A 22,674-nucleotide genomic window follows, 5' to 3' on the forward strand; every position below is an offset into this window, starting at 1 on the left:
CTTGGAGGGCAAACGTGACATTGTGGAAGACCCAGCTGGGCCCAAGCCTGGGGTGGTAGGTGGGGAGGGAGAACAGAAAAATACCCAGGGGTTAAGACCACAGAAGCCTGACCATTCTGTTTAATTATCTCTAATAATTCTTAAAAATCAGCACACAAATCCATTCCAGGTAGCTTTGCCTCTCCACCTGCTGTGGTGGCATTTGTCCAGATGCCACCACCCCCCTAAGAGTGGGTCATCCTGGGCCTGAGAAAGGAAAGGAAGGGAAAGGCCCCCTAGTGCCTGCCCCACAGCCCTGGGACAGGCACGTATTTAGCCTGGCCTGAGACAGGGCAGGAAGAGGCCACAGGGCTGAGTGCAGGGACAAAGGGGCCAGGGTCCCAAGTGTCCGGGCCCCCAGCTACCCACCCCATGTCTGTTTTTGGTTTTGTCATTTAAAAAAATAAAGTGACAAATACTGGTGGAGACCAGTTGTTGCACTGTCTTCTGTTAAAAATACGGACCAAGAGCATAGAAAGTCTCCTCTTCAGCAGGTCCTGCTTCACAGGATGTCTGCCCGCTTGTCCCGCACACGGCTTCGAGCCTTGGTCCGGGCTTTGAAGGCGGCAGCATTGTACAGGTGCTAGAGTGGGGACAGAGAGTGACACCTTGGGGAGCTGGGAAGGGAAAGGGCTGGGGGTCCTCTTCCAGCCTCTGCAGAATTTCAGGCCTCCAGGAAACACGGGAATAGGGGGAAGAGAAAGGTGCCCAAGGGTGCAAACCTTCTCGAAGCGTGGAACCTTGCAGGCCTTCAGGGCAGTGGCATCCAGCACCAGCACAGGGCCCAGGCCAAAGATGTCACGGAGTAGCTCATTGTTCTGGGGGGCAGAGGGCAGTGAGCTCAGGCCAGACTGAAGCAGCCACACCAGGTGTCCCCTCCCTGTGCATCCCCGCACCTGGAGGTGGTGGTGCATGCCTGAACCCAGCACTTCCTTGAAGGCAGTGTAGATCCGGTGCCGAGCCCAGCTGTCCATGTAGAGCACCTCAAAGCCAAAGCGCACTATCTCTTCTTCACATTCACCGCCCTGCAGGGTAGAGGGGCCAACACAACTGGGCTTGGCTACTATGCCTGGGAGTGCACCCTCACTAGGACACATATGTTCTCACACACACCTCCACGGAGTGCAGCACGGCACGGAAAGTAGAGCGCTGGCGCCGGCGATCAGCCTTGGCACGGTACTTGTTACTGTCAGTGGCCAGAGTGCGCAGGACACTGCAGAGGGCCTCCATGTCCTCATAAACAAACTCCTCCTGCAACGGGAGCGTTGGAAGGTGTGTGGTAGGTAGATGCTTGAGCTCTGCTGGCTCTGAACAGGGCACTGCCGAAACCCATCCTTTCCCTGAAAGACCCTCTCTTCTCTGACTGGCCCCTTTGACCCCTCCTGGGCGTCTGTCAGGCCAGGACACCGCTGCTCAGGGCACCCATCATGACATCTAGCAGATGAATCTGTGTTGGGGCCACCTCCTCTGCATAATGACCTAAAGCTGCTCTGTTTTTTGTGGCACCCCCTGCATCCAGCCTGTGATGGGCAGGTGGTATCACCAAGCACCCCCCATCCTTGTCCCTCGCACCTCAAGGTCCCGGGCAAGCTCGAAGAGCAGTGCAATGGTTTCACCGGCAGCGATCCGCAGGTTCACACTTTCACTGGACAAGAGCTGGGGCAGCCGGGGCAGCTGCCTAGGGAAGGGGCAGGCTGAGCTGTATGTGTGGGTTGGGGGCCTTTTTGAGATCCCCCCTCCATCCCAGTGGACAGCCACCCCTACCTGTCAAGGATGTGGCTGATTTGGGTGCTGGGGCAGATGGTGAGCAGCAATGCCCAGGCCTGCAGGGCAGCACAGAGCAGGCCGTGCAGGCTGGCAGGAACCACAGGAGTTGTGGAGCTGCCCAAGCCATAGAACCGGCTGAAAACACTTTCTAAGCAGGCAAGGCAAGAGACCAGGTCCTAGGAACACAGGGAGGCAGGGGAGCTCAGAGGCAGAGTTACAGCCCTAGATGCTCTACCACCTGTGCCCAGAGACCACTCACCTGGATGTCGGCAGCAGCCACGTAGCAGCCCAGGCCAAGAGCAGAAGCACACTGTTGGGAGAAGGGCAATGCTGTGCCACAGTCAGCGGATGAATCTGGGTTCCCAGCCCTGGAGCTCACTTCCCTCAGAGTAAGGGAGGCTGAAGACAGGGGGAACCCAGCACTCTGTTGAGGGATAAGGTGCAGGAAGGGTTTCATGGGGCACAGGCACACTCACGTGGAGCCGGGCAGCAGGGCTAGCTGTGCTGTCACTGAGCACAGAGACCAGCAGAGGCTGCAGGCTGTGGAACAGCTCCTCACCCTTGGGTCCCGGGCCCAGCTGCACGCAGAGCAGACCTAGCACAGCAGCGGCCAGGGCTTGTTCCTCTCCCTTCCCTGTGGGATGCTTTCCAGTCAGCCTATGCAGCAAGGGCCAGCGTCTGCCCAGTTTAAGTCTCCCATGCACCCCCAGCTCCAACCTTTCTTGAGGCACTTTTCCAGGGCATCAGCTAGTGTGAGGCGGCGCTCCAGCAAGAAGTCGGGGAGTAGGCGGGACGCCAGGGCCAGGCGCAGGCTCTCGAGAGCACCCTGCCGGGTCTTGGCACTGGGGGAGGTCGAGAAGGGGGGTCATATAGGCCAGCCCTCCCTTGGTCACACTTGGAGTTGGGTGTAGGAGTTGGCTGGCAACCAGGGGTACCTCTTGTCTGTGAGGCAGTCCACATACTCCTTCAGCTTTTCCTCAAGGTCTTCCTGCTGGCCCTGCTCATTCACGACATCCCCCCCTGGAAGGCCACCTGGTCAGCACTGCTTCTTGTGCTCAGCCCATGGAGCCCTCACCAAGCCCCTGTCAAACTTCCACCCGCTCTCACCAAGGCTGTCCTCTGCAGTGGTGCTGAGAAGGCTGGGGCATTCACTGGTGGTGCTGCGGGCCTCACTGGCTGCCTCATCATCACTGGAACCCGAGTCAGCTTGGGCACTGCTCCGGGCACCTGGGGAAGGTGGAATAGGACACTCAACTTGCCTCTACTGATGAGGGATGGCTGGGGGTACCTCACCCAACCTCATAATCCCAAAAGATAGAATGGTGCTCCTCTCGGAGATGGAAAACCAAAGCCAAAGGTCAGTAGGGTTGGTGCACTCCTGTGTGTGGGCTCTGTCCAGGGACAAGGGCTCACGCTGGCAAGGGTGGCTGCTGTGGCAGTTTTGGACAGGGTGTGATCACCAAGCTGCCCCTAATTCTAAGAACTACTCACACCTCTCACCTGCAGGAGGAAGTCCAGCCTACACATTGGCCTCTGCTCCCCACCACCTTTTTTTTTTTCTGAGACAGAGTTTTGCTCTTGTTGCCCAGGCTGGAGTGCAATGACGTCATCTCAGCTCACCACAACCTCCGCCTCCAGGTTCCAGTGACTGTCCTGCCTCAGCCTCCCGAGTAGCTGGGATTACAGGCATACGTCACCACACCCAGTTAATTTTGTATTTTTAGTAGAGATGGGGTTTCTCCATGTTGGTCAGGCAGGTCTCGAACTCCTGGCCTCAGGTGATCTGCCTGCCTTGGCCTCCCAAAGTGCTGGGATTACAGATGTGAGCCACCACACCCAGCCTGCTCCCATTTTATCTTACTATCCTACCTGCCAGAGCAGCCCAGCCTTCCCTCATTCACTCCACTGTGCTGGGGTCCCTCCAGCTGCCAAGACTTTGCACAACTTGCTCTCTTCTCCATCTTCTCAGGACTCACCCAGAAGCACCTCCCCCCAGGCCTCCCTGAGTCGTAAGTCTGGGGCTGACACCATTCAGTGACCATGTTCTATACCCTATTAGACGTACCCCACCCAAACCCCACCATGGTGGTGACCAGTTTAAAGTTATGCTTAGGTATTTTCCTCCTTCCTGTGATCAGCCGTCCTCCCCTCCCCCTCAAAAATAAAAATAAATAAATTTGTGCATCGTACACACGCCATCCCAGCAGAGTAAACATAAGTGTTTACTGCATTAAGACAGGCTCCTGGTCTAAGCTGATAAGCGAGTCCCAAGACTGCCTCAGGCTCCAGGATAGTCAGCCACCTTGTGGAGTCAGGCCTGCCAAGGTGCCAAGGCCCTAATCAGGTAGCTTCCCAACAGATCCCCCTCCTTCTGTTAACCGGAGCAGGCCAGGACTCCCGCCAACTTCCTTGATCAGTCCAGGAAAGGATCAGGGTTTGGCAAGGGGACTGGCTTCCTGCTTTGTCCGGTGAGTTTGCCCACCCAGCAGGCAACTGAGGCAGAGAGGCAACGGGGAAACTGAGGCCCGGAGAGGCTGGCCGGGTCACCGCTGGGAGCGCGGACTCCCAACAGGCAGTGGGCAGAGAGCTCAAGTTGGGCACGCACGTGGCCAATGACTGCTGGGGCACGTGCCAGCCTCGGTAGAGTTCTGGGAAGCTGCGCGGGGCTGGCCGAGGGGGTTCCCCACCCAGGGCCCTCGAGAACAACTACGGGGACCCAGCAGGACCCCCACCCGCCGCTCATCAGCTGTCCCACGCCCCCCACCCCACTCACCTCCTCCACGGCGCTGACCACCCTTCCGGAGCGTGTTGCCCTTACGGGCGCGAGGCATGCCGGGAACCGGGCGCGGGGGGCGCGGGGTCAGGGACCCGGTGGGTGTGGGCTCCAGGGCAGCGAGACGCCGGCCGGTGCGCTGCGCTGAGACTTGGCCAGACGACGGGCGCCACTCGCCCCGCGCGCCACCATCTTCGCGAGGCGCCCCCCCCTGCCAAACAGGTCGCCGGGAAGGCGAGTTCCAGGCCATCCGATTCAGGCCCACATCCACGAGGCTAAAACTACTAATCCCAGGGGCCTGAGCGCGCAGGTGACGGCGGCTGGCTGAGCGTTAGAGCACCACGGGAATGGTAGTCCACGCCTGGGGCCCACCAGCCGACTACGCGCTAGCTGAACTATGCACCCACAATGCCCTGCGCGCGCCCCAGCCCCCTCGGTGCACACTCGTAAACTCCGAAGCGCTCCTCAGGAGCACCACGGCAGGACTGGCTTCTCAGGGTACTTGGCCGCAGGACGCTCGCGACGAGTCCTACCCCTGCTCCTGGGTCTGGGGACCATGGGAAGGGCTTAGAGCTTGGGATAACAGGAGGAACAGCCAAACCTCAGGCAGTGGAAAAAAGTGACTTTATGATGAAACAGTGCAGACAACAGCTTAACACTTTACGGACCTTAGCCAAGATTTTTGGGGGCCCATCTGCCCGTGCACGGCCCATCTTCTGTGACCTCTCCATGGGCCTAGTGAGGTGTAGGCACAAAGCCCTAGGCTGGCAGCCCTAACTAGCTGGAACCTGACTCTCCCTGGAACTGCTTCCTTGCCATGGAGGAGTCACATGATCTCAGAGGGCCTCTGGTTTTATAAGCGTTTTTTCTGGCCCCTTCTACCCCTCAGGGATTCCAAGGGAAGCGGGGTGTGTGCTTGGGAGGGTTGACTGTAAACTGAATAGAGCAAGAGTGGGACAGAGTAGCTCCAGGACTGGAAAAGTGGCAGCAGGGAAAAGAAGAGGCAGTGGCAGGGGCCCTGGCTTTATATTGCTTCTTTAGGCCCAAGCCTGGGCTCCTGGCAGGTGGGGCCAGCCCAGCCACAGTAACAGTGGCAGCTGAAGGACTTCCAATCTCCAAGGCTGCCGTCTGGCCACAGGTGTAGAAAGGCTTCCATCTGTCCTGGATCTCGCCGGGCACAACGCCCGTGACCATGGCACCGCTGGTGACTGCAGGCCATCGCTGCCCTGGTCACATTGATCACATAGGGTCCCAGGGTGTCCACCAGGTAGTCATGGAGATGCCAGCACTCCTCCTAAGGAGAAGGGAAGAGTTGTGTCAGTATGCCTGCTCTATAGTCTTGACATGGCCGTTCCCCACCCTGGGACCCCAGCATGTGCTACATGGCAGGCTCAAAGGGGCAATGATCACCTCAGAGCTGGAGAGGCTCAGATCCCCCCAGAGCACCACGCCGGCTGCCCCTAGCGCTGCACTCACACCAATGGTCTGCACAAGGTCATCCTGGAGACAGAGAGCTGCTAAGCCAGGGCTGGGCTGGCCAGATCCATGTGGGCCCACATCCACATTCAAGAAACTCTTCTGGTTCACTGTCACAATGTGATTCTACCTCTACAGTAGGGCCCCTCTAGTTTGGTTTGGTTTTAGAAGCAGGGTTTTACTCTCTCATCCAGGCTGGAGTGCAGTGGCATGATCATAGCTCACTGCAGCCTTAAACTCCTGGGATCAAGTAATCCTCCCACCTCAGCCTCCCAAGTAGCTGGTACTACAGGCACATGTCATAACACCTGGCTAATAATTTTTTAGGCTGAGCACGGTGGCTCACACCTGTAATCCCACACTTTGGGAGGCAAAAGCAGGAGGATCACTTGAGCCCAGGAGTTCAAGACCAGCCTGGGCAACATGACGAAATCCCATCTCTATAAAAATATAAAAATTTGGTGGGTGTGGTAGTATGCACCTGTAGTCCAGCTACTCGGGAGGAGGCTTAGGTGGGAGGATCACTTGAACCAGGAAGTGGAGGCTGCAGTGAGCTGAGATCGTGCAACTGCACTCCAGCCTGGGCAACAGAGCAAGACTGTCTCAATTTTTTTTTTTTTTTTGGTAGAGACTAGGGTCTCACTGTTGCCTAGGCTGGTCTCAAACTCTTGGCCTCAAGGAATCCTTCCATCTCAGGCTCCCAAAGTACTGGGATTATAGGTGTGAGCCACTCACCCAGCCCGAGTAGGGCCCCTTTGTATCGAGTCTCTGAGTGACTTCTCAGGCCTTCCACTCAGAATATCTCCCCTCAGACCAGCACTCCAAAGGCTGGGCCTCCCTACCCCTCAACATCTTCCAGGGCAGAGCCATGCCTCCCTCATCAGATACTCCAGGACAGGGCCTTCCACTCAGAACCCCTAGATTAGGACCAACCCCTAGGCAAGATCTTCTCCTGGGACCTTCCTAGAACAGGGCCATACCTCCTGACTAAGACCCCTAGACCTCAGCTTCCACTTACCTGGGACAGGAACCTCCCAGATCTCCGGTGTGTGAGGCGGACATAGGCCAGGACAGGCAGGGGATGTCGGTGCCCAACAAGGGCCACACGGAAGGCCTCCTCCAGGCGATGTCGGACAAAGGCCTGGTGGTGGGCAGGCGGCAGCCTGGGTGGGAGGTAGATGCTGGGGAAGAGGGCACTGGAGGCGGCCCAGAGCCAATGCAGTTGAGTGTTGCGGGCCAGGGTGGCTGCATGGCAGCGGCCGGTATAGTTGGAAGCCATGCTATGCCAGCCATTGCCGCAGGCTGGGTAGCGATAGAAGCCCCAGAGTCCATGGGGCCGCAGTGCCTGGCCCATCCGCAGCGTATCCTCCATCAGTGCACGGGCCGCCTGCTCAAAGCCAGTATAGGCCTTGTAGAGCTGCTCCTGAGGGTCCAGGTCAGGGAATACCTGCTGTGCCCAAGCCCAAGAGGCTGCCTGATAGGCCCGGCGGCGGCCCCAGTTCCCAGCCCAGAGTGGACACCACTCCTCCCAATCCAGCACTGCTGGGCCAGCAAAGCTGGGTCTCAGGCTGTGATGGATCTGGTAGGCGGCCAGTGCCAGGTGGCGGTCAAGGGGCAAAGCCTGGGGGATGCCCCCATTGTGAGCTGTGCCCCTGGGCCCAAAGTAGGGATAGAGGCCGAGTTGGTTCTTGTAGAAAATAGTCATGTTCTGACCGTGGAAATGCTGGTCACGGTTGGCTATGATGCCCAGGGCATTGAGTGGCAGGTGCACACCAAAGCGGGCCTTACAGTGTGCTGAGGGTACATTCCACAGCACAGAGAAGGGGTGTTCAGGGACCTGTGGCAGGGGCTGGCCACAACCCAGGCACAGGGCCACTCCCAGCACCAGGGCTGGGCCTAGTTGCGTGGTCATGCCCCAAGGATGGAAACCTGCAGGAGAGAGGGGGGTGTGAGCTTAGAGTCCATAGCTATGACCACACTTTCCACACAGCAGGGAAAGCCAGGAAAGCTCCCCCAGCTCCTTTCCATCCTTACAGGAAGAGCTGGGGAAAGCATGTTTCCCCAGGGGTCTCTTGGGCCTTTTAAAACAGCCACACCACAAGCTGGCTATGATGCCCCGGGCATCGAGTGGCAGGTGCACACCAAAGCGGGCTTTACAGTGAGCTGAGGGTACATTCCTTCCCATATTCCCCATCTTTGTCAATACACCACTGTATCCTCCCACGGCTGTCACAAGTCCCCTTCTTTCCTCTGTCCACCTTGTTCCTTCCAAGAACACTCAGCTCCCACCTCCTTACCTGCCTGGTTTAATTCCTACCTAGCACTCAGGTCTCTGCTGTGACATCATTGCCCTGGGAGGTCTCCTGGATCCCCAGGTGGAGTGAAGTCACTTGGGTTCCCAAAGCCTGTGTACCTCCCCTGTGCCATATGGATCCTGCTACTGTATGCCTGTTTGTCTAGTTACCCACTGCCTATGTCCTGTCCAGGGCTTGACACACAGTAGGCGCTCAGTGAATGGTAATGAGTGAGTGAATGGGGAAGAGAACAGCCACCCTGTCTCCTGAGCCTGGTGGGGGGTAAAGGCAAAGGACAGGCATCCTCCCATCAATGGCCTTAGGACCAAGGTGGATCTGGGGACTTCTGCAGGGATAAGGGACCTGCAGAAGAGGGGAGAGGTGAGGGTAGGGGGGTCAACAAATAAACTCTGTCACAGCCACACCCAACAGAGGCTTTATTCAGCCACACTGACGGCTCTGAGCCAGAGCCACCTCCTGGCCCCACTGGTACCCAGGAAACATGCCCAGACTAAAGCTGCCCCCCAGGGGCTAGGGGGCTGAGGTATGGTCAGTGGGCTGAGGCTTGTAGACTGTCCAGGGCAGTCTATTGACCCAGAAAGACAGTTCCTTGCCCTGGATGGCCTCAGATGTCTTTTTCCATCCAGAATATGGGGCGCCCCCTCACATTTTGATATTGTGTCTCCAGCAGGCTTTTTGAAGGGGGCCCTGATGGAACTGGGGGTGAGGTGGTCAGGCACTCAGGTAGAGGAGGGGGTGGTGGCAATGGAAGTCCCTTGGGACCCCTTGGGGCAGCTTGGACAGTCAGGTTTGGGGCCTTCCAGGGTGGCCGGGGAGAGGGGCCTGTGGGGAAGGCATTAAGCAGGGTGGAAGGCAGCCGTCTGCTGGTGAAGACCATGCCCTGCACAGGCTTGCCCAGCTGGTAGCCCAGGTGGGTATAGAAGTGCACCTGGTCATGGGTGGTGAGGTGCAGCTTGCGGAAGCCCCGGGCCCGAGCAAAGACCTCCAGGCCCTCCATGAGGCAGCGGCCAAAGCCACGGCCCCTCAGCGCCCGGGCCACCACCACTGTCTCCACTAAGAGGCTCTGGGGCTGGTTCAGCACCCGTGACAGGCGGGCATGGCCCACCACAATGGGTGCTGCTTCAGATGTGGGGTGGGGGCTCAGCAGCATCAGGCAGAGGGGGAAGGCATCTGAGGACTGGCCCAGGGAGTGAAGGCGGGAGGCGCGGCTGCGGGGCCACTGATCATTGATGAGGTCAGCACAAGCGTCCAGGAGCTCGGGTCGGCGGTGCACAGGCTCCAGGGTCAACTCAGCCAGGCTAGGAGCTGGTGTCTCCTCTGGCTGGTGTTCAGGATCCACGGTAAGCTCAGTTGGGCCAGGATTGAAGGTCATCTCTGGTTGGCATGTGGAATCCAGGGGCAGCTTTGGCTGGCACGCAGGATCCAGAGTCAGCTCAGCTGGGCTGGTACTCAGGATCAGTTCCATCCGGTGTGTAGGGTCTAGTGTAGGGGTCAGCTTGGCTGGGCCAGGGCTCAGAGTCAGCTCTTGCCTATGCACAGGATCCAGGTTCAGCTGAGTCAGGCTGGGAGCCAAGGTCACCTGCTGCTAGGTGGCAGGTGGCTCAGTGCCAGGCTGGAGGTTAAGACCCCAGTCTCCAGGCAGTGGCATCTCTTCAGACCACAGTGGCTCTCCTCCTGTAGATAACAGCCATGCTGGGCTGTGCCAGGAGGGAGGGTGGGGTTGGGGCAGGGAAAGGCTGACAGAGTGCGAGGGGGACCATGCATACTGGAACTGGGGAGTGGTGGGCTGCACTTTGTCCCACACTCACCTGATAGCACAGGTGACCTGGAAGAGACCCATCCCCTGTAGAGCAGGGCAGATAGATCCAGGTGTCTACCCCACATTGGAGGGAGGCGGGGAGTGATGGATGAGCTGCTTAAGGCTAGGACAGAACCTAGGAGTCCTGGCCCCAGCCTGCTCTGACTACAAATTTGTCTTCCTCAGGACCTCCCCTCACAGGGGGCCTGTAACCACCAGGTCTATAAAACAGCCGACCCAATCCACCTGCTGGCCTTCTGTCTTCCAGTAGTCCTCCCAGTCCACCACTAGGGCATGGGATAGAAAATGCAAAGCAGACACTACACCCCCTGCTCAAACCTACCTCAAGGTTCCCTCCATAGGAAAAACTGCCCCAGGAGTCTTCCTGTCCCTTTCTTCTCCCTATGTTCTGAGTCTCCTCCAGCTCCCAGCCTTTTCAACTACCTGGGCTATGCCCACGGCCTTAGTGGATCCTGGGGCCCCACTCATGCACCCATCAGGCTGAGCTTTGGCCTGTCTTGACTGCCTTCCCTGCCTGGAGCCCCTGGCCCCCTTCCCAACTCTGCCCATCTCAGGACACTTTGGATATAGACCCAACTGTCCCCTCAGATGGGACCCCAGCAGCACCAGCACTGGGCCTGGTCCACAGCCACACAGCAGTATTGCCTCTGCAGGCTTGGTTCCCCACTGGCCTGAGTTTCGCAGGCACCCTAGATAAGGACCACACCTTCCTTCCTATATACACAGGGTGTCCAACGGTCACCAGGTTGGGGGCCTAGGCCTCCTGTGCCCAAACCCTACTGTTTTCCCATCTTAACCAAGGTCCTGCTGTCAGGCAGGTCTACGCTGGGGGTTTTCTAGTGGTGGGCGGGCAGCTGGGCCCCCCCCTTCTACTCACCTGCTCCAGAGGGGGCCTCTTGGCTCCCCTACCTCTCCTGAGCTTGAGGCCAATTAAACACTGGTCAGTAACAGGCACCCCACTCCCCTCACCTCCCACCCCATTCACAGGGCTATAAGCCCCTCACCTGCATCAGCCACCTCGGCAGCAGCTGCACCCTTTGGTCTGGAGGGAGGAAGCCCCAGGATCCGCCCCTAGGGCTGAGCCCTGGGCTTCCCCGCGGCCTTAACCCCTTCAGTGCCGACCCCACCCACTGGGGCGGGGCTCCGGGGTCCTCAGAGAGTCGCTTCTCCGTCTCTCCCGGGCCTCGGTTTCCCCCTCCCTTCTAGTGGGTCACAACAGGCTGTGGAGCTTTTGGGAATGGGGACTTCGAGAGCTCGACTTTGTGGGCAGGTGTGGCTCGGCATGCTCTAGAAACGAACGACTGACGCGGGGAGGGCGTGCAGGGTGGCATGGCCACTTGGGGACCGCACGCGCGGGGTGGACCTACAGGCAGCAAATAGGAAGGGTGCGGTACTGACATGTTGAAGCCGGCCTCCGGGATGTTCCGCGTCCTAGCTCCGCACAGCTGGGTATCTCACTCAGTCGCCACCTCGGACTCCTCGGTCCGACAGCGCTGGCCCCCAGCGGCGCGGCGGATGTACTGCAGCCGTCGCGTCCTGCGGCGCGCCAAGGGGTTCCAAGGTCTCCCGGGGTGTCCCGGAACCCGCGCGTCGCCGCTTAGGCCCCGCCCCTCGTTTACGCGTCACAACACCCACCAGGCGCAGGCTCAGTCTCCACCCTGCTGAGCTGAGCTCCGCCCCTGCTGAGCTCCACCCCATCTCCATTTGAGTCCGCCTCCTCCCCACTCGGCCCCATACAGGCCCCGCCTCCTGCTCCTTGCGTCAGAGCTTAGGTCCCGCCTCGATTTGGCTTCTTCCAGGCCCTGCCCCGGCCCAACACGTCACCACTTCAGCCAGGCGCAGGCCCCGCCTTCAGTTGACTCCGCCTCTGCCAGCCCCGCCCCAGGCTCGGACCGGTCCAGCTTCAGTTCCCTCCTGCCTCCCACCCCAGGACAGCTTGGAAACGGTCAGATCCGGTGGGGCTTCCTCCTGAAATTTGGGCCCCACCCTGGGAAGCAGCCGCTCTTAGACTGACGTCAAATCTGGTGAGAGTGACAAGCCTTTCCTGTGCCCTTTGGATACCGGGGCCTGGACATTTTAGGCGCTCAATAAACAGCTAGGTAAATCATGACTGCTTTATTTGCTGGGCTGGTGCCTCTCAGCAGACTCAGGGGTCGTGCAGGGCTGGTTACCATAAACTCAGTAGGAGTGCAAGGGCTGTACCCCCAGAGCTAGACAGCCTGGGTTTGAATCTCAACTTCTCCCTTTTCGTGCTGTGCAACCTTGGGCAACGTGTTTACCCTCACTGTGAGTGACTCAGTTTCCTTATAGTCTCATTGTGAAGAATGAATAAGTCCACATAAAATGCTTAGCACGGCGATTGGCAAAGAGTAGGCACTCAGTGAATGTCAGCCTTTGTGATTGCTGCAGTTCAAAGACTGGCTCAGTGTCTCTGGAGGAATTGTCTATGACCTTGCCAAGTGGATGCATATGGACATGAAATGAATGGTGTCTGCTGTAGTTCAAACTCCTTATGCCACTGTTCTAGTCTGTAAGTATGCATGTGCAGGGAATATGCCCGTGACAGTGGCTGAGTGTACTCTTCACTGTGACCATGACTTATATGACTGTGCCTGTATTTGAAGAAGCCCTGGCCAGACCCAGAGTGCATTAGGTTCTCAAGGTGCGCAACTCAATGTGTGGCCAATCACCACATGCTCTTCTGCTCACACCACGGTCCCTGCCAGCCAGGGTAGCATCGACATTTGAACTCCACGGCCATCTGTGCCTGATCTTCAAGTGAGAGGGCACCCCGCAGGCTCAGGGGTCCACCATCAGGCGTGAGCTGGATGGAGAAACTGGCAGGGTTAAGAATGAGGAGGGCTTTAGGGTGGCTGGGGCGGCGGACACAGCGGCCATGGCTGGAGCACAGGGCTTGACTGCAGAGAAGTGCCCCACTGGTCACATTCAGGATGAAGGGCCCCAGGGTAGTGTCCATATACTCCTTGATGGCCTGACATGATTCCTAGGTGGGAGGGGAGGAGAGCGTCAGGGACACCTTGGTCATGTATGGACCCTCCTAGGGCACTGAGACACTCACCTGCTGGTCAGCCAGGACTTTGCAGGTAGAAAGGGTAAGTCAGGGTCTACCCAGTCAGCTTAATGACCCCACCTCTTCCCCACCCCCACCCTCATGCCAGGCCTAAGCTCACCTTGGTTCTTGTATTTTCCCAGCTCACCCAGAGCACCACTCCAGCTGCCCCCTGGGCCGCACTCTCCCCCAGGCTGTGCTCCAGCTCATCCTGGGAAGGAGACAGCACAGTTCTGTGGGGACTCCTTCCCACCCTGTGGCAGACTGCTGGAACACCATTGGATGGGGCAAATAATTCATGACCTTCACCTGGGGCTGCTCTGGCCACGGGACCAGAGGCAAACTGCTTCCTCCTCTAGCCTATGAATTCCAATAAATGTTGAATTGCCTGTGCCTGGCACAGAACTTGGCACAAAGTACGCACTCAATTGATGTGCCCATGCACCAGGCATGGTGGCTCATACCTGTAGTCCCAGCATTTTGGGAGGCTGAGGTGGGAGGATCACCTGAGGTCAGGAGTTCGAGACCAGCCTGGCCAACATGGTGAAACCCCATTTCTGCTAAAAATACAAAAATTAGCCAGGCATGTTGGTGGCATGACTGTAATCCCAGCTATCCGGGAGGCTGAGGCAGGAGAATCGCTTGAACCTGGGAGGTGGAGGTTGCAGGAGCTGAGATCTTGCCCCTGGTACTCCAGCCTGGGTGACAGAGCAAGACTCTGTCTCAAAAAAAAAAAAAAAAAAAAAAGAATGAATGGATGAAAATGTCCCAAGGTTGGGGGCCGGGCACGGTGGCTCATGCCTGTAATCCCAGCACTTTCGGAGGCTGAGGCGCGCGGATCATGAGGTCAGGAGATCGAGACTATCCTGGCTAATACAGTGAAACCCCGTCTCTACTAAAAATACAAAAAATTAGCCGGGTGTGGTGGCGGGCGCCTGTAGTGCCAGCTACTCGGGAGGCTGAGGCAGGAGAATGGCGTGAACCCAGGAGGCAGAGCTTGCAATGAGCCGAGGTCATGCCACTGCACTCCAGCCAGGGCGACAGAGCGAGACTCTGTCTCAAAAAAAAAAAAAAAAAAAAAGAAAAAAAGAAAATGTCCCAAGGCTAAAGTACCCCAAGGCTGGACCTAATATCTGACAAGGCAGGTTGACAAGGTGGGCAGGTTACAGAAGACTTACCAGGGGCAGAAAGTGGTTTGTCATGTCATAGAAGATCTGGACATAGGGCAGCACTGGCAGATTGGGGTCACCAGCAGCCACAGCCACACGGAATGCCTCAGCCACACGGTGCTGCACATACATCTGTGACTTCCCTGTGCCCTCCAGCACTGCGGGCATGTAGATGCTGGGGTAGAGGGCACGACTCTGGCCCCACAGCCACCCTAGCTGGTCATTTTGGGCACGGATGCCTGATGGGCACTGGCCGGTGTAGTTAGGGCTTAGAAAGTCATAGTTGTAGCAGTCAGGGAAGCCATAGAAGCCCCAGAGGCCGCGAGGACGCAGTGCCCGCCCCAGCTGGAGGGTGCCTGCCATCCAGGCCCGTGCAGCTCCCTGGAACTGGTCCTGGGCTACTGCCTCCACCTGAGTAACTGGCCAATCAGGGTGCTGCGCCTGTACCAGAGCCCGTGAGCGCTGCCGGTAAATGTCCTTGGTGTCCCAGTTGAAGGCCCAGCGTGGGCGCCATGCCTCCCAGTCGATGACTGCCAGCCCTGAGAAGTCAGGAGCAGGTATGGCAGCCAGGATGTCCTGGAATGTGCGGGCCAGGTGGGCAATCAGGCTGGCATTCTGGGGCAGACCACCAAACACAGGCTCCCCAGTGGGCGTGTAGTAGGGATAGGTGCCCAGCTGAGAGCTATAGAAAATTGTCATGTCAGGGCCACGGAAGGTCTGCCCTGGGTTGGCTACCACATCGAAGATACTGACATCCACGTCCACGCTGTGCCTCTCCAAGCACCACTGGGTGTTTGCATTCCAGACGGTGGCGAAGGGCCGGTTGGGTAGCAAGGGGCCCCTAGAGCCTTGGGCCATATCAAGTAAGGTCAGGAAGAGGGTGCAGATGGGAAGCAGGTGGGCTGCCATGGCACGGGAGTGGTCGAGGACAACCTGGCCAGGGGAGGCAGAGCTGAGAACAGGTTGCAAAGTCTCTCATCCCCCACTGCTCAGGGCTAGGGGGCTGAGCCCTTGCACATTAATCCACCGCTGCTCTGGTCTCTGTTAAACATTGACCTGCAGGGCTCCGGGAGGGCAGAGGAGACACATGGAGGCGAGTATGGCCACTGGAGGGCACATCCGAGTTGCCTCTCTGACCAGGCCTCTGCCATCTCCCACAGGACTTGCTCTAGCCTAAGCTCGCCCACCCCTGCTTCCCCATGAGCCACTGAGGCCATGACATCTGTTCTGGGAAGAGTGGCTGACAGCTAGGCCCTCAGCCCCCAGGCTGACCCCACCAAGGGGAGGAGGACTTCCTGTCTCTTCCACAAGAAATCCTGGCAGCCATTGGAGGAAGATCCAATGGCCTCAGTGACCAAGGACAGGTCAACCCAGCCCTCCTGTACACCCGCCAGTCTGCCCGCTCGTCCCTGCTGACCTTGGGGCTGAAGGGCCTCATCCTCCAAATTTCCTGACCCCAGGATGGGGGCCTAAGCAGGGCCTGGCTAGATTCTACCCCAGCAGCACCAGTGACTCCTGGAGGAAGGAGCGGCTGCTGGAAATTCTGAGCTTTTGTAGGGGGTCACCCCGCCCAGGCCAGGGGCGGGCCAAGGGGCGGGCCTTGGATTGGGAAGCCAGGCCAGGCCAGGCACCAGGGCTACCTCTGTAATCCCCGGCAAAGGGATCTTGGTTGGGGGTGGGGCTGGGCCAGCAGTGGCCCCTCCCACGCTGTCAGCACTAGGGCAGGGCGTTGTGATGTTACCCGGGCTGGAGGGGGTGGGCAGGGGCAGACCCTGCTGGGCAGGCCTGTTTGTGACACTGGAGACTGGGTTCCTCCATGTCTTGTGCTCAGGGAGTGTTCTTACATCTGACATTGATGGGCCCTAGGCACTTTACCTTCATGGATCCTTTTGCCTCCTTAAAAAAAATATTTAAAAATATGGCCAGGCCTGCCGGGCGTGGTGGCTCACGCCTATAATCTGAGCACTTTGGGAGGCCGAGTTGGCGGATCACTCACGAGGTCAGGAGATTGAGACCATCCTGGCTAACATGGTGAAACCCCGCCTCTACTAAAAATACAAAAAATTAGCCGGGCGTGGTGGCAGGCGCCTGTAATCCCAGCTACTTGGGAGGCTGAAGCAGGGGAATTGCTTGAACCCGGGAGGCAGAGGTTGCAGTGAGCCAAGACCGTGCCACTGTGCTACTGTATTCCAGCCTGGGTGACAGAGAGCGACTCCGTCTAACAACAACAACAACATATATATATATATATATATATATATAGATATAGATATATATAGATATATAGATATGGCTATAATCTTAGCACTTTGGGAGGCTGAGGTGGGAGAATTGCTTGAGCCCAGGAGTTCGAGACCAGCCTAGGCAACGTAGCAAGACCCCATCTCTACAAAAAAATTAAAAATTAGCTGGGCGTGGTGGTGTGTACCTGTAGTCCCAGCTACTTGGGACACTGAGGCAGGAGGATTGCTTGAGCCCAGGAGGTCATGTCTGGGTTACACTATTATATATTAATTATTAATATATTTATATTTATATTATTCTTTTGATTAAAAAAACATTTTTGTGGGCCCCTGAAATTACTGTGGCCCTAGGCCTTGGGTCTATTGTGCTTAGTGGATAAGTCATCCCTGTTGTAGGGACCTGTTTCTGAAAGGCACTATGTTCATGAAGTCAGGGCTGTGTCATCACCCTTTGTATATGTGCTGGGTCAGTGACTGTCTTTGTGAAGCCCTGTTTAGTGACCATCTGAGCCTCTGCACAAATTCCAGTGGCAAGTAGGTGTGAGTGTGGAACCCAGTGCCTGGGACTGGGTGTGTGTGAGCCCTGCTGTCTTGTGAGCATGAGACCCTGTGTTTGTGTGACCATGTGTATGAGCTGTCAGTGAGCACATGCTTGTTCATTCATTTGTGGTTTCACTTGTTCCATGTGTGAAAGGGAAATATCTTGGGCCCCTTCAAGCTGGGAACCGCTCAGAGCAAATCTGCCTTCCATTCTATTCAAGTCATCCTTTTGCTTACAGACATAGATGCATATTATGATTGCCTTCATTGCCTCTTTTGGAAGGACTTACCAGAAACTCCAAAGAATGCAACCATCTATCTCTCACCTGCCTGTGACCTGGAAGCCCCCAGTGGGTGGCCTTGCTTTGAGCTGTCTCCACCTCTCTGGAGAGAGCTTATGTACTTCTTTTTTGTTTTTCTGAGACATAGTCTCGCTCTGCAACCAGGCTGGAGTGCAGTGGCATGATCTTGGCTCACTGCAACCTCTGCCTCCTCGGTTCAAGAGATTCTCCTGCCTCAGCCTCCAGAGTAGCTGGGACTACAGGTGCATGCCACCACATCCAGCTAATTTTTGTATTTCTTGTAGAGACAGGGTTTTACCATATTGGCCAACTGGCCTTGAACTCCTGACCTTGTGATCTGCCCGCCTCGGCCTCCCAAAGTGCTGGGATTACAGGCATGAGCCACAACACCTGGCTAATGTACTTCTTACGTATTGATAGATGTCTCATATGTCCCTAAAATGTATAAAACCAAGCCATGCCCGGACCACCTTGGGCACGTGTCATCAGGACTTCCTGAGGCTGTGTCTCGGATGCATCCTCAACCTCAGCAAAATAAACTTTCTAAATTAACTGAGAGCTGTCTCAGATTTTCTGGGTTCACATTTGGTAGCTATGGATGGATTCTGAGTGGAGATGTCCTTGACCTTTGACTAATTGCCTATCTATGCTAGGTACCAGCACGAGTTAACTTTATGGCTCAAACCAACAGGACGATTTGCTGAAGTCTGGGAGCACCCCCTCCAGAGAATCCTTGATCTCTCAAAATTTGGTTGAGATCTAAAGTTTATTTTGCTGTACAACTTTTTTTTTTTTTTTTTGGAGTTTTACTTGCTCCCAAAAGGAAGGCAAGTTTTCCTGCTTCCATGATGACGGAAGGCAGGTAACTCCTTTATGGAGTTCAAGCTCACTTCCAACAGGGAAATTATTATTATTTTTTCCTACTTCTAGGATGGTAGAGAGCAGTCTACAGCCTGAGACCATCACTAGGTAAGAAACTGGATTGGGATTCTGCCTTGCAATTTCCTTTAAATGACTAAAGTTAGCATTTAACAGCCAGCTGGTGTTAATTTCTGCTTACACTTACAGCGCTCAGAAATCGTATACTTTGGCTGGGTGAGGTGGCTCACGCTTGTAATCCCAGCACTTTGGGACGCCGAGGTGGGTGGATCATGAGGTCAGGAGATCGAGACCATCCTGGCTAACACGGTGAAACCCCGTCTCTACTAAAAATACAAGAAACTAGCCGGGCGAGGTGGCGGGCACCTGTAGTCCCAGCTACTCGGGAGGCTGAGGCCGGAGAATGGCGTGAACCCGGGAGGCGGAGCTTGCAGTGAGCTGAGATCCGGCCACTGCACTCCAGCCTGGGCGGCAGAGCGAGACTCCGTCTCAAACAAACAAACAAACAAACAAACAAACAAACTCCAAAAGGTGCTCTTAAATGCAGGTTTCTGATAACTTTGGAGACTGTGACATCAGAATACAGGAAAAACTTTCAGGACTCATGGAGAGCTAAAATGTTCATGAGTATCAAGCAGAACAGGACTTAACTGCATGGAATGAACCAATCTCTTTGACTTTTTGCTTAAAATGTTTGCTAATCCTGCCAGGCACAGTGGCTCATGCCTGTAATCCCAGCACTTTGGGAGGCCAAGGCGGGCGGATCACGAGGTCAGAGGATCGAGACCATCCTGGCCAACATGGTAAAACCCATCTCTACTAAAAATACAAAAATTAGGCCAGGCGCGGTGGCTCACGCCTGTAATCCCAGCACTCAGAGAGGCCAAGGCGGGTGGATCACAAGGTCAGGAGATCAAGACCATCCTGGCTAACACAGTAAAACCCCATCTCTACTAAAAAATACAAAAAATTAGCCGGGCATAGTGGCAGGCGCCTGTAGTCCCACCTACTCCGGAGGCTGAGGCAGGAGAATGGCATGGCGTGTACCTGGGTGGCGGAGCTTACAGTGAGCAGATATTGCACTACTGCACTCCAGCACTCTAGCCTGGGTGACAGAGCGAGACTCCGTCTCAAAAAAAAAAAAAGAAAAAATACAAAAATTAGCTGGGTGTAGTGGCGCATGCCGGTAATCCCAGCTACTCGGGAGGCTGAGGCATGAGAATTACTTGAACCCAGGAGGTGGAAATTGCAGTGAGCCGAGATGACGCCACTTTACTCCAGCCTGGCAACAGAGCATGACTCCGTCTCAAAAAACAAAACAAAACAGGTCAGGCGCGATGGCTCACGCCTGTAATCCCAGCACTTTGGGAGGCTGAGGTGGGCAGATCACCTGAGGATGCGAGTTTAAGACCAGCCTGACCAGCATGGAGAAACCCCGTGTCTACTGAAAATGCAAAAATATTACCCAGGCGTGGTGGCATATGCCTGTAATCCCAGCTACTCGGGAGGTTGAGGCAGGAGAATCACTTGAACCCAGGAGGCAGAGATTGCAGTGAACCAAGATTGCGCCATTGCATTCCAGCCTGGGCAACAAGAGCAAAACTCTGTCTCAAAAAACAAAAAACACTTTTCTGTTGAGCTATTGACAGCGTTTTAAATTTTTTTTATTTTTTTGAGATGGAGTCTCGGTCTGTCGCCCAGGGTGGAGTGCAGTGGCACGATCTTGGCTCACTGCAAGCTCTGCCTCCTGAGTTCACGCCATTCTTCTGCCTCAGCCTCCTGAGTAGCTGGGACTACAGGCGACCGCCACCGCACCCAGCTAATTTTTTTGTATTTTTAGTAGAGATGGGGATTCATCATGGTCTTGATCTCCTGACCTCATGATCCACCCGCCTCGGCCTCACACAGTGCTGGGATTACAGGTGTGAGTCACTGCGCCTGGCCAATTTTTAAATTTTTATTTTATTTTATTTATTTATGGGTTTTTTTTGAGATGGAGTCTTGCTGTGTTGTCCAGGCTGGAGTGCAGTGGCATGATCTCAGCTCACTGCAAGATCTGCCTCCTGGGTTCATGCCATTCTTCTGCCTGAGTCTCCCGAGTAGCTGGGACTACAGGTGTCTGCCACCAAGCCTGGCTAATTTTTTGTACTTTTAGTAGAGGGGTTTCACTCTGTTAGCTAGGATCGTCTCAATCTCCTGACCTCATGATCTGCCCACCTTGACCTCCCAAAGTGCTGGGATTACAGGTGTGAGCCACCGCCCCCAGCCTATTTTATTTATTTATTTATTTATTTATTTATTTGAGATGGAGTCTTGCACTGTAGCCCAGGCTGGAGTGCAGTGGCACAATCTCGGCTCACTGCAAGCTCCGCCTCCCGGGTTCACACCATTCTCCTGCCTCAGCCTCCCGTGTAGCTGGGACTACAGGCCCCCACCACTATGCCCGGCTAATTTTTTTTGTATTTTTAGTAGAGACGGGGTTTCACCGTGTAAGCCAGGATGGTCTCGATCTCCTGACCTTGTGATCCGACCTTGTGATCTGCCTGCCTCGGCCTCCCAAAGTGTGGGGATTACAGGCATGAGCCACCGCGCCTGGCCTAATTTTGTTTTAGACGAAGTCTCACTCTGTTGCTCAGGCTGGAGTGCAATGGCACGATCTCGGCTCACTGCAACCTCTGGCTCCCGGGTTCAAGCGATTCTCCTGCCCCAGCCTCCCGAGTAGCTGGGATTACAGGTGCACGCTACTACACCTAGCTAATTTTTAAATTTTTAGTAGAGACAGCGTTTCAGCATGTTGTTCAGGATGTTCTCGAACTCCTGACCTCGTGATCTGCCCGCCTCGGCATCCCAAAGCGCTGGGATTACAGGCGTGAGCCACCGTGCCCGGCCGACAGCTTTTTTTTTTTTTTTTTTTTTTTTGAGACGGAGTCTCGCTCTGTCGCCCAGGCTGGAGTGCAGTGGCCGGATCTCAGCTCACAGCAAGCTCCGCCTCCCGGGTTTACACCATTCTCCTGCCTCAGCCTCCCGAGTAGCTGGGACTACAGGCGCCCGCCACCTCGCCCGGCTAGTTTTTTGTATTTTTTAGTAGAGACGGGGTTTCACCGTATTAGCCAGGATGGTCTCGATTTCCTGACCTCGTGATCCGCCCGTCTCGGCCTCCCAAAGTGCTGGGATTACAGGCTTGAGCCACCATGCCCAGCCGACAGCTTTTAACAATTTAGTATACTCCTATGAACAAAATTTGGAGCATATTTGTTTCTCTACCTGACTTCTCCAGAATTTGGAAACTATGTGTGAGTATTCTTAACTTATGGCAATACAGTTATTTGCATAACTGCAATAAGAATCTGTTTTCACCTGGCATGGTGGCTTACTCCTGTAATCCCAGCACTTTCGGAGGCCAAGGTGGGTGAATCACCTGAGGTTGGTAGTTCGAGACCAGCCTGGCCAACATGGCAAAACCCCATCTCTACTAAAAACACAAAAATTAGCTGGGCATGGTGGCACATGCCTGTAATCCCAGCTACTCGGAAGGCTGAGGCAGGAGAATTGCTTGAACCTGGGAAACGGAGGTTGCAGTAAGCCGAGATCGCACCATTGCACTCCAGCCTGGGCAACAAAGCAAGATTCCACCTCAAAAAAAAAAAAAAAAAAAAGAATCTGTTTTCATTTGTAACAGGACACAGTTGGAGGAATCCGTTATTTGACCAAGACTTTGACTGGAATGGTGTGCTTTCATTTAAGGAATCAAACTTAACTTACGGAGCCAATAAAGCCCTTGGGAAAACTGGCCTCCTATTTTGTGTACACAGTCCCTGTACAGGGTTTCTTACCTCTAGTAAGTAAAGAATGTCACTTTCTGGGGCCAGGAGCTGTGGCTCATGCTTGTAATCCCAGCACTTTGGGAGGCCAAAGTGGGCAGATCACCTGAGGTCAGGAGTTCAAGACTAGCCTGGCCAACATGGTGAAACCCCGTCTCTACTAAAAATACAAAAAATTATCTGGGCGTGGTGGTGGGTGCCTGTAATCTCAGGTACTCGGGAGGCTGAGGCAGTAGAATAGCTTGAACCCAGGAGGCGGAGGTTGCAGTGAGCCGAGATTGCACCACTGCACTCCAGCCTGGGCAACAAGAGCGAATCTCCATCTAAAAAAAAAAAGAAAAAAAAAAGGATGTCACTTTCTGACAGGCGCAGAGGCCCCAGGTTTATCTGTTTACGTTGCAAGTTGAAAGGACAGGAAATTCCACCCAACTCATGGGTATTTGATGGCACAAATCCATGGC

At 55.6% G+C, this 22,674-nt stretch overlaps 4 protein-coding genes and 1 long non-coding RNA gene across 12 annotated transcripts; 1 reads left to right on the forward strand and 4 right to left on the reverse strand.

The window, feature by feature from the left end:
- Window positions 1-91: 91 nt before the first annotated feature.
- LOC105480480 (interferon related developmental regulator 2) lies at window positions 92-4,902 on the reverse strand. The gene is made up of 12 exons (XM_011739433.2): window positions 4,580-4,902; window positions 2,914-3,033; window positions 2,742-2,826; window positions 2,524-2,648; window positions 2,283-2,440; window positions 2,066-2,116; window positions 1,804-1,982; window positions 1,612-1,717; window positions 1,153-1,290; window positions 936-1,064; window positions 762-857; window positions 92-622 (listed from the first exon to the last, which is right to left on the reverse strand). Exons 1-12 carry the CDS (start codon window positions 4,827-4,829, stop codon window positions 542-544), a joined length of 1,518 nt encoding a protein of 505 aa, XP_011737735.1. The 5' UTR covers window positions 4,830-4,902; the 3' UTR covers window positions 92-541.
- Window positions 4,903-5,181: 279 nt separating this feature from the next.
- Window positions 5,182-11,717, reverse strand: LOC105480479 (hyaluronidase 3). 3 transcript variants are annotated; one of them, XM_011739428.3, is made up of 4 exons: window positions 11,588-11,717; window positions 7,074-7,984; window positions 5,990-6,079; window positions 5,182-5,873 (listed from the first exon to the last, which is right to left on the reverse strand). In XM_011739428.3, the coding sequence occupies exons 2-4, from the start codon at window positions 7,965-7,967 to the stop codon at window positions 5,604-5,606; spliced, it is 1,254 nt and encodes a 417-aa protein (XP_011737730.1). In that variant the 5' UTR covers window positions 7,968-7,984; window positions 11,588-11,717; the 3' UTR covers window positions 5,182-5,603. The 3 variants fall into 3 exon arrangements, with proteins under 3 accessions (XP_011737730.1, XP_011737729.1, XP_011737734.1); XM_011739427.3 differs by lacking the exon at window positions 11,588-11,717 and adding an exon at window positions 11,194-11,323; XM_011739432.3 differs by lacking the exon at window positions 5,990-6,079.
- NAA80 (N-alpha-acetyltransferase 80, NatH catalytic subunit) lies at window positions 8,763-11,725 on the reverse strand. Of its 5 annotated transcripts, none has more exons than XM_011739424.2 (2): window positions 11,588-11,725; window positions 8,763-10,044 (listed from the first exon to the last, which is right to left on the reverse strand). In XM_011739424.2, the coding sequence occupies exon 2, from the start codon at window positions 9,833-9,835 to the stop codon at window positions 8,975-8,977; it is 861 nt and encodes a 286-aa protein (XP_011737726.2). In that variant the 5' UTR covers window positions 9,836-10,044; window positions 11,588-11,725; the 3' UTR covers window positions 8,763-8,974. The 5 variants fall into 5 exon arrangements, with proteins under 5 accessions (XP_011737726.2, XP_011737724.2, XP_011737725.2 ...); XM_011739422.2 differs by having other exon boundaries at window positions 8,763-9,899; window positions 11,588-11,723; XM_011739423.2 differs by lacking the exon at window positions 11,588-11,725 and adding an exon at window positions 11,194-11,329.
- A 428-nt stretch (window positions 11,726-12,153) lies between these two features.
- LOC139361969 (uncharacterized) lies at window positions 12,154-22,440 on the forward strand. The gene is made up of 3 exons (XR_011620059.1): window positions 12,154-12,288; window positions 18,444-18,482; window positions 22,072-22,440. It is a non-coding gene; the product is annotated as an uncharacterized lncRNA (long non-coding RNA).
- Window positions 12,290-16,449, reverse strand: LOC105480482 (hyaluronidase 1). 2 transcript variants are annotated; one of them, XM_011739438.3, is made up of 4 exons: window positions 15,846-16,447; window positions 14,438-15,361; window positions 13,381-13,470; window positions 12,290-13,193 (listed from the first exon to the last, which is right to left on the reverse strand). In XM_011739438.3, exons 1-4 carry the CDS (start codon window positions 15,864-15,866, stop codon window positions 12,876-12,878), a joined length of 1,353 nt encoding a protein of 450 aa, XP_011737740.1. In that variant the 5' UTR covers window positions 15,867-16,447; the 3' UTR covers window positions 12,290-12,875. The 2 variants fall into 2 exon arrangements, with proteins under 2 accessions (XP_011737740.1, XP_011737741.1); XM_011739439.3 differs by lacking the exon at window positions 13,381-13,470 and having other exon boundaries at window positions 15,846-16,449.
- Window positions 22,441-22,674: the final 234 nt, after the last annotated feature.

This window comes from Macaca nemestrina, chromosome 2 (genome assembly GCF_043159975.1).
Source record: "Macaca nemestrina isolate mMacNem1 chromosome 2, mMacNem.hap1, whole genome shotgun sequence".
Lineage (NCBI taxonomy): Eukaryota > Metazoa > Chordata > Mammalia > Primates > Cercopithecidae > Macaca > Macaca nemestrina.

Bases quoted from the DNA above. Each gene is read 5' to 3' on its own strand.
- LOC105480480 (XM_011739433.2), bottom strand. From the start codon at position 4,829: ATGGCCTGGAACTCGCCTTCCCGGCGACCTGTTTGGCAGGGGGGGGCG. The intron at 1,718-1,803 runs GTAGGGGTGGCT...CCCCTTCCCTAG, and splicing joins ATCAGCCACATCCTTGACAG to GCAGCTGCCCCGGCTGCCCC. The intron at 1,291-1,611 runs GTGCGAGGGACA...CTCCCGTTGCAG, and splicing joins AGCTTGCCCGGGACCTTGAG to GAGGAGTTTGTTTATGAGGA.
- LOC105480479 (XM_011739428.3), bottom strand. From the start codon at position 7,967: ATGACCACGCAACTAGGCCCAGCCCTGGTGCTGGGAGTGGCCCTGTGC. The intron at 6,080-7,073 runs GTAAGTGGAAGC...CTCTGTCTCCAG, and splicing joins CTGGGAGGTTCCTGTCCCAG to GATGACCTTGTGCAGACCAT. The intron at 5,874-5,989 runs GTGATCATTGCC...CCTTCTCCTTAG, and splicing joins TGAGCCTCTCCAGCTCTGAG to GAGGAGTGCTGGCATCTCCA.
- NAA80 (XM_071091768.1), bottom strand. From the start codon at position 10,210: ATGGGTCTCTTCCAGGTCACCTGTGCTATCAG. The intron at 9,900-10,178 runs GTGAGTGTGGGA...TCCTGTGCATAG, and splicing joins CAGGTCACCTGTGCTATCAG to GCAAGAGCTGACTCTGAGCC.
- LOC105480482 (XM_011739438.3), bottom strand. From the start codon at position 15,866: ATGAGGCCCTTCAGCCCCAAG. The intron at 13,471-14,437 runs GTAAGTCTTCTG...TCTCCTTCCCAG, and splicing joins CAAACCACTTTCTGCCCCTG to GATGAGCTGGAGCACAGCCT. The intron at 13,194-13,380 runs GTGAGCTTAGGC...CCTCCCACCTAG, and splicing joins GGGAAAATACAAGAACCAAG to GAATCATGTCAGGCCATCAA.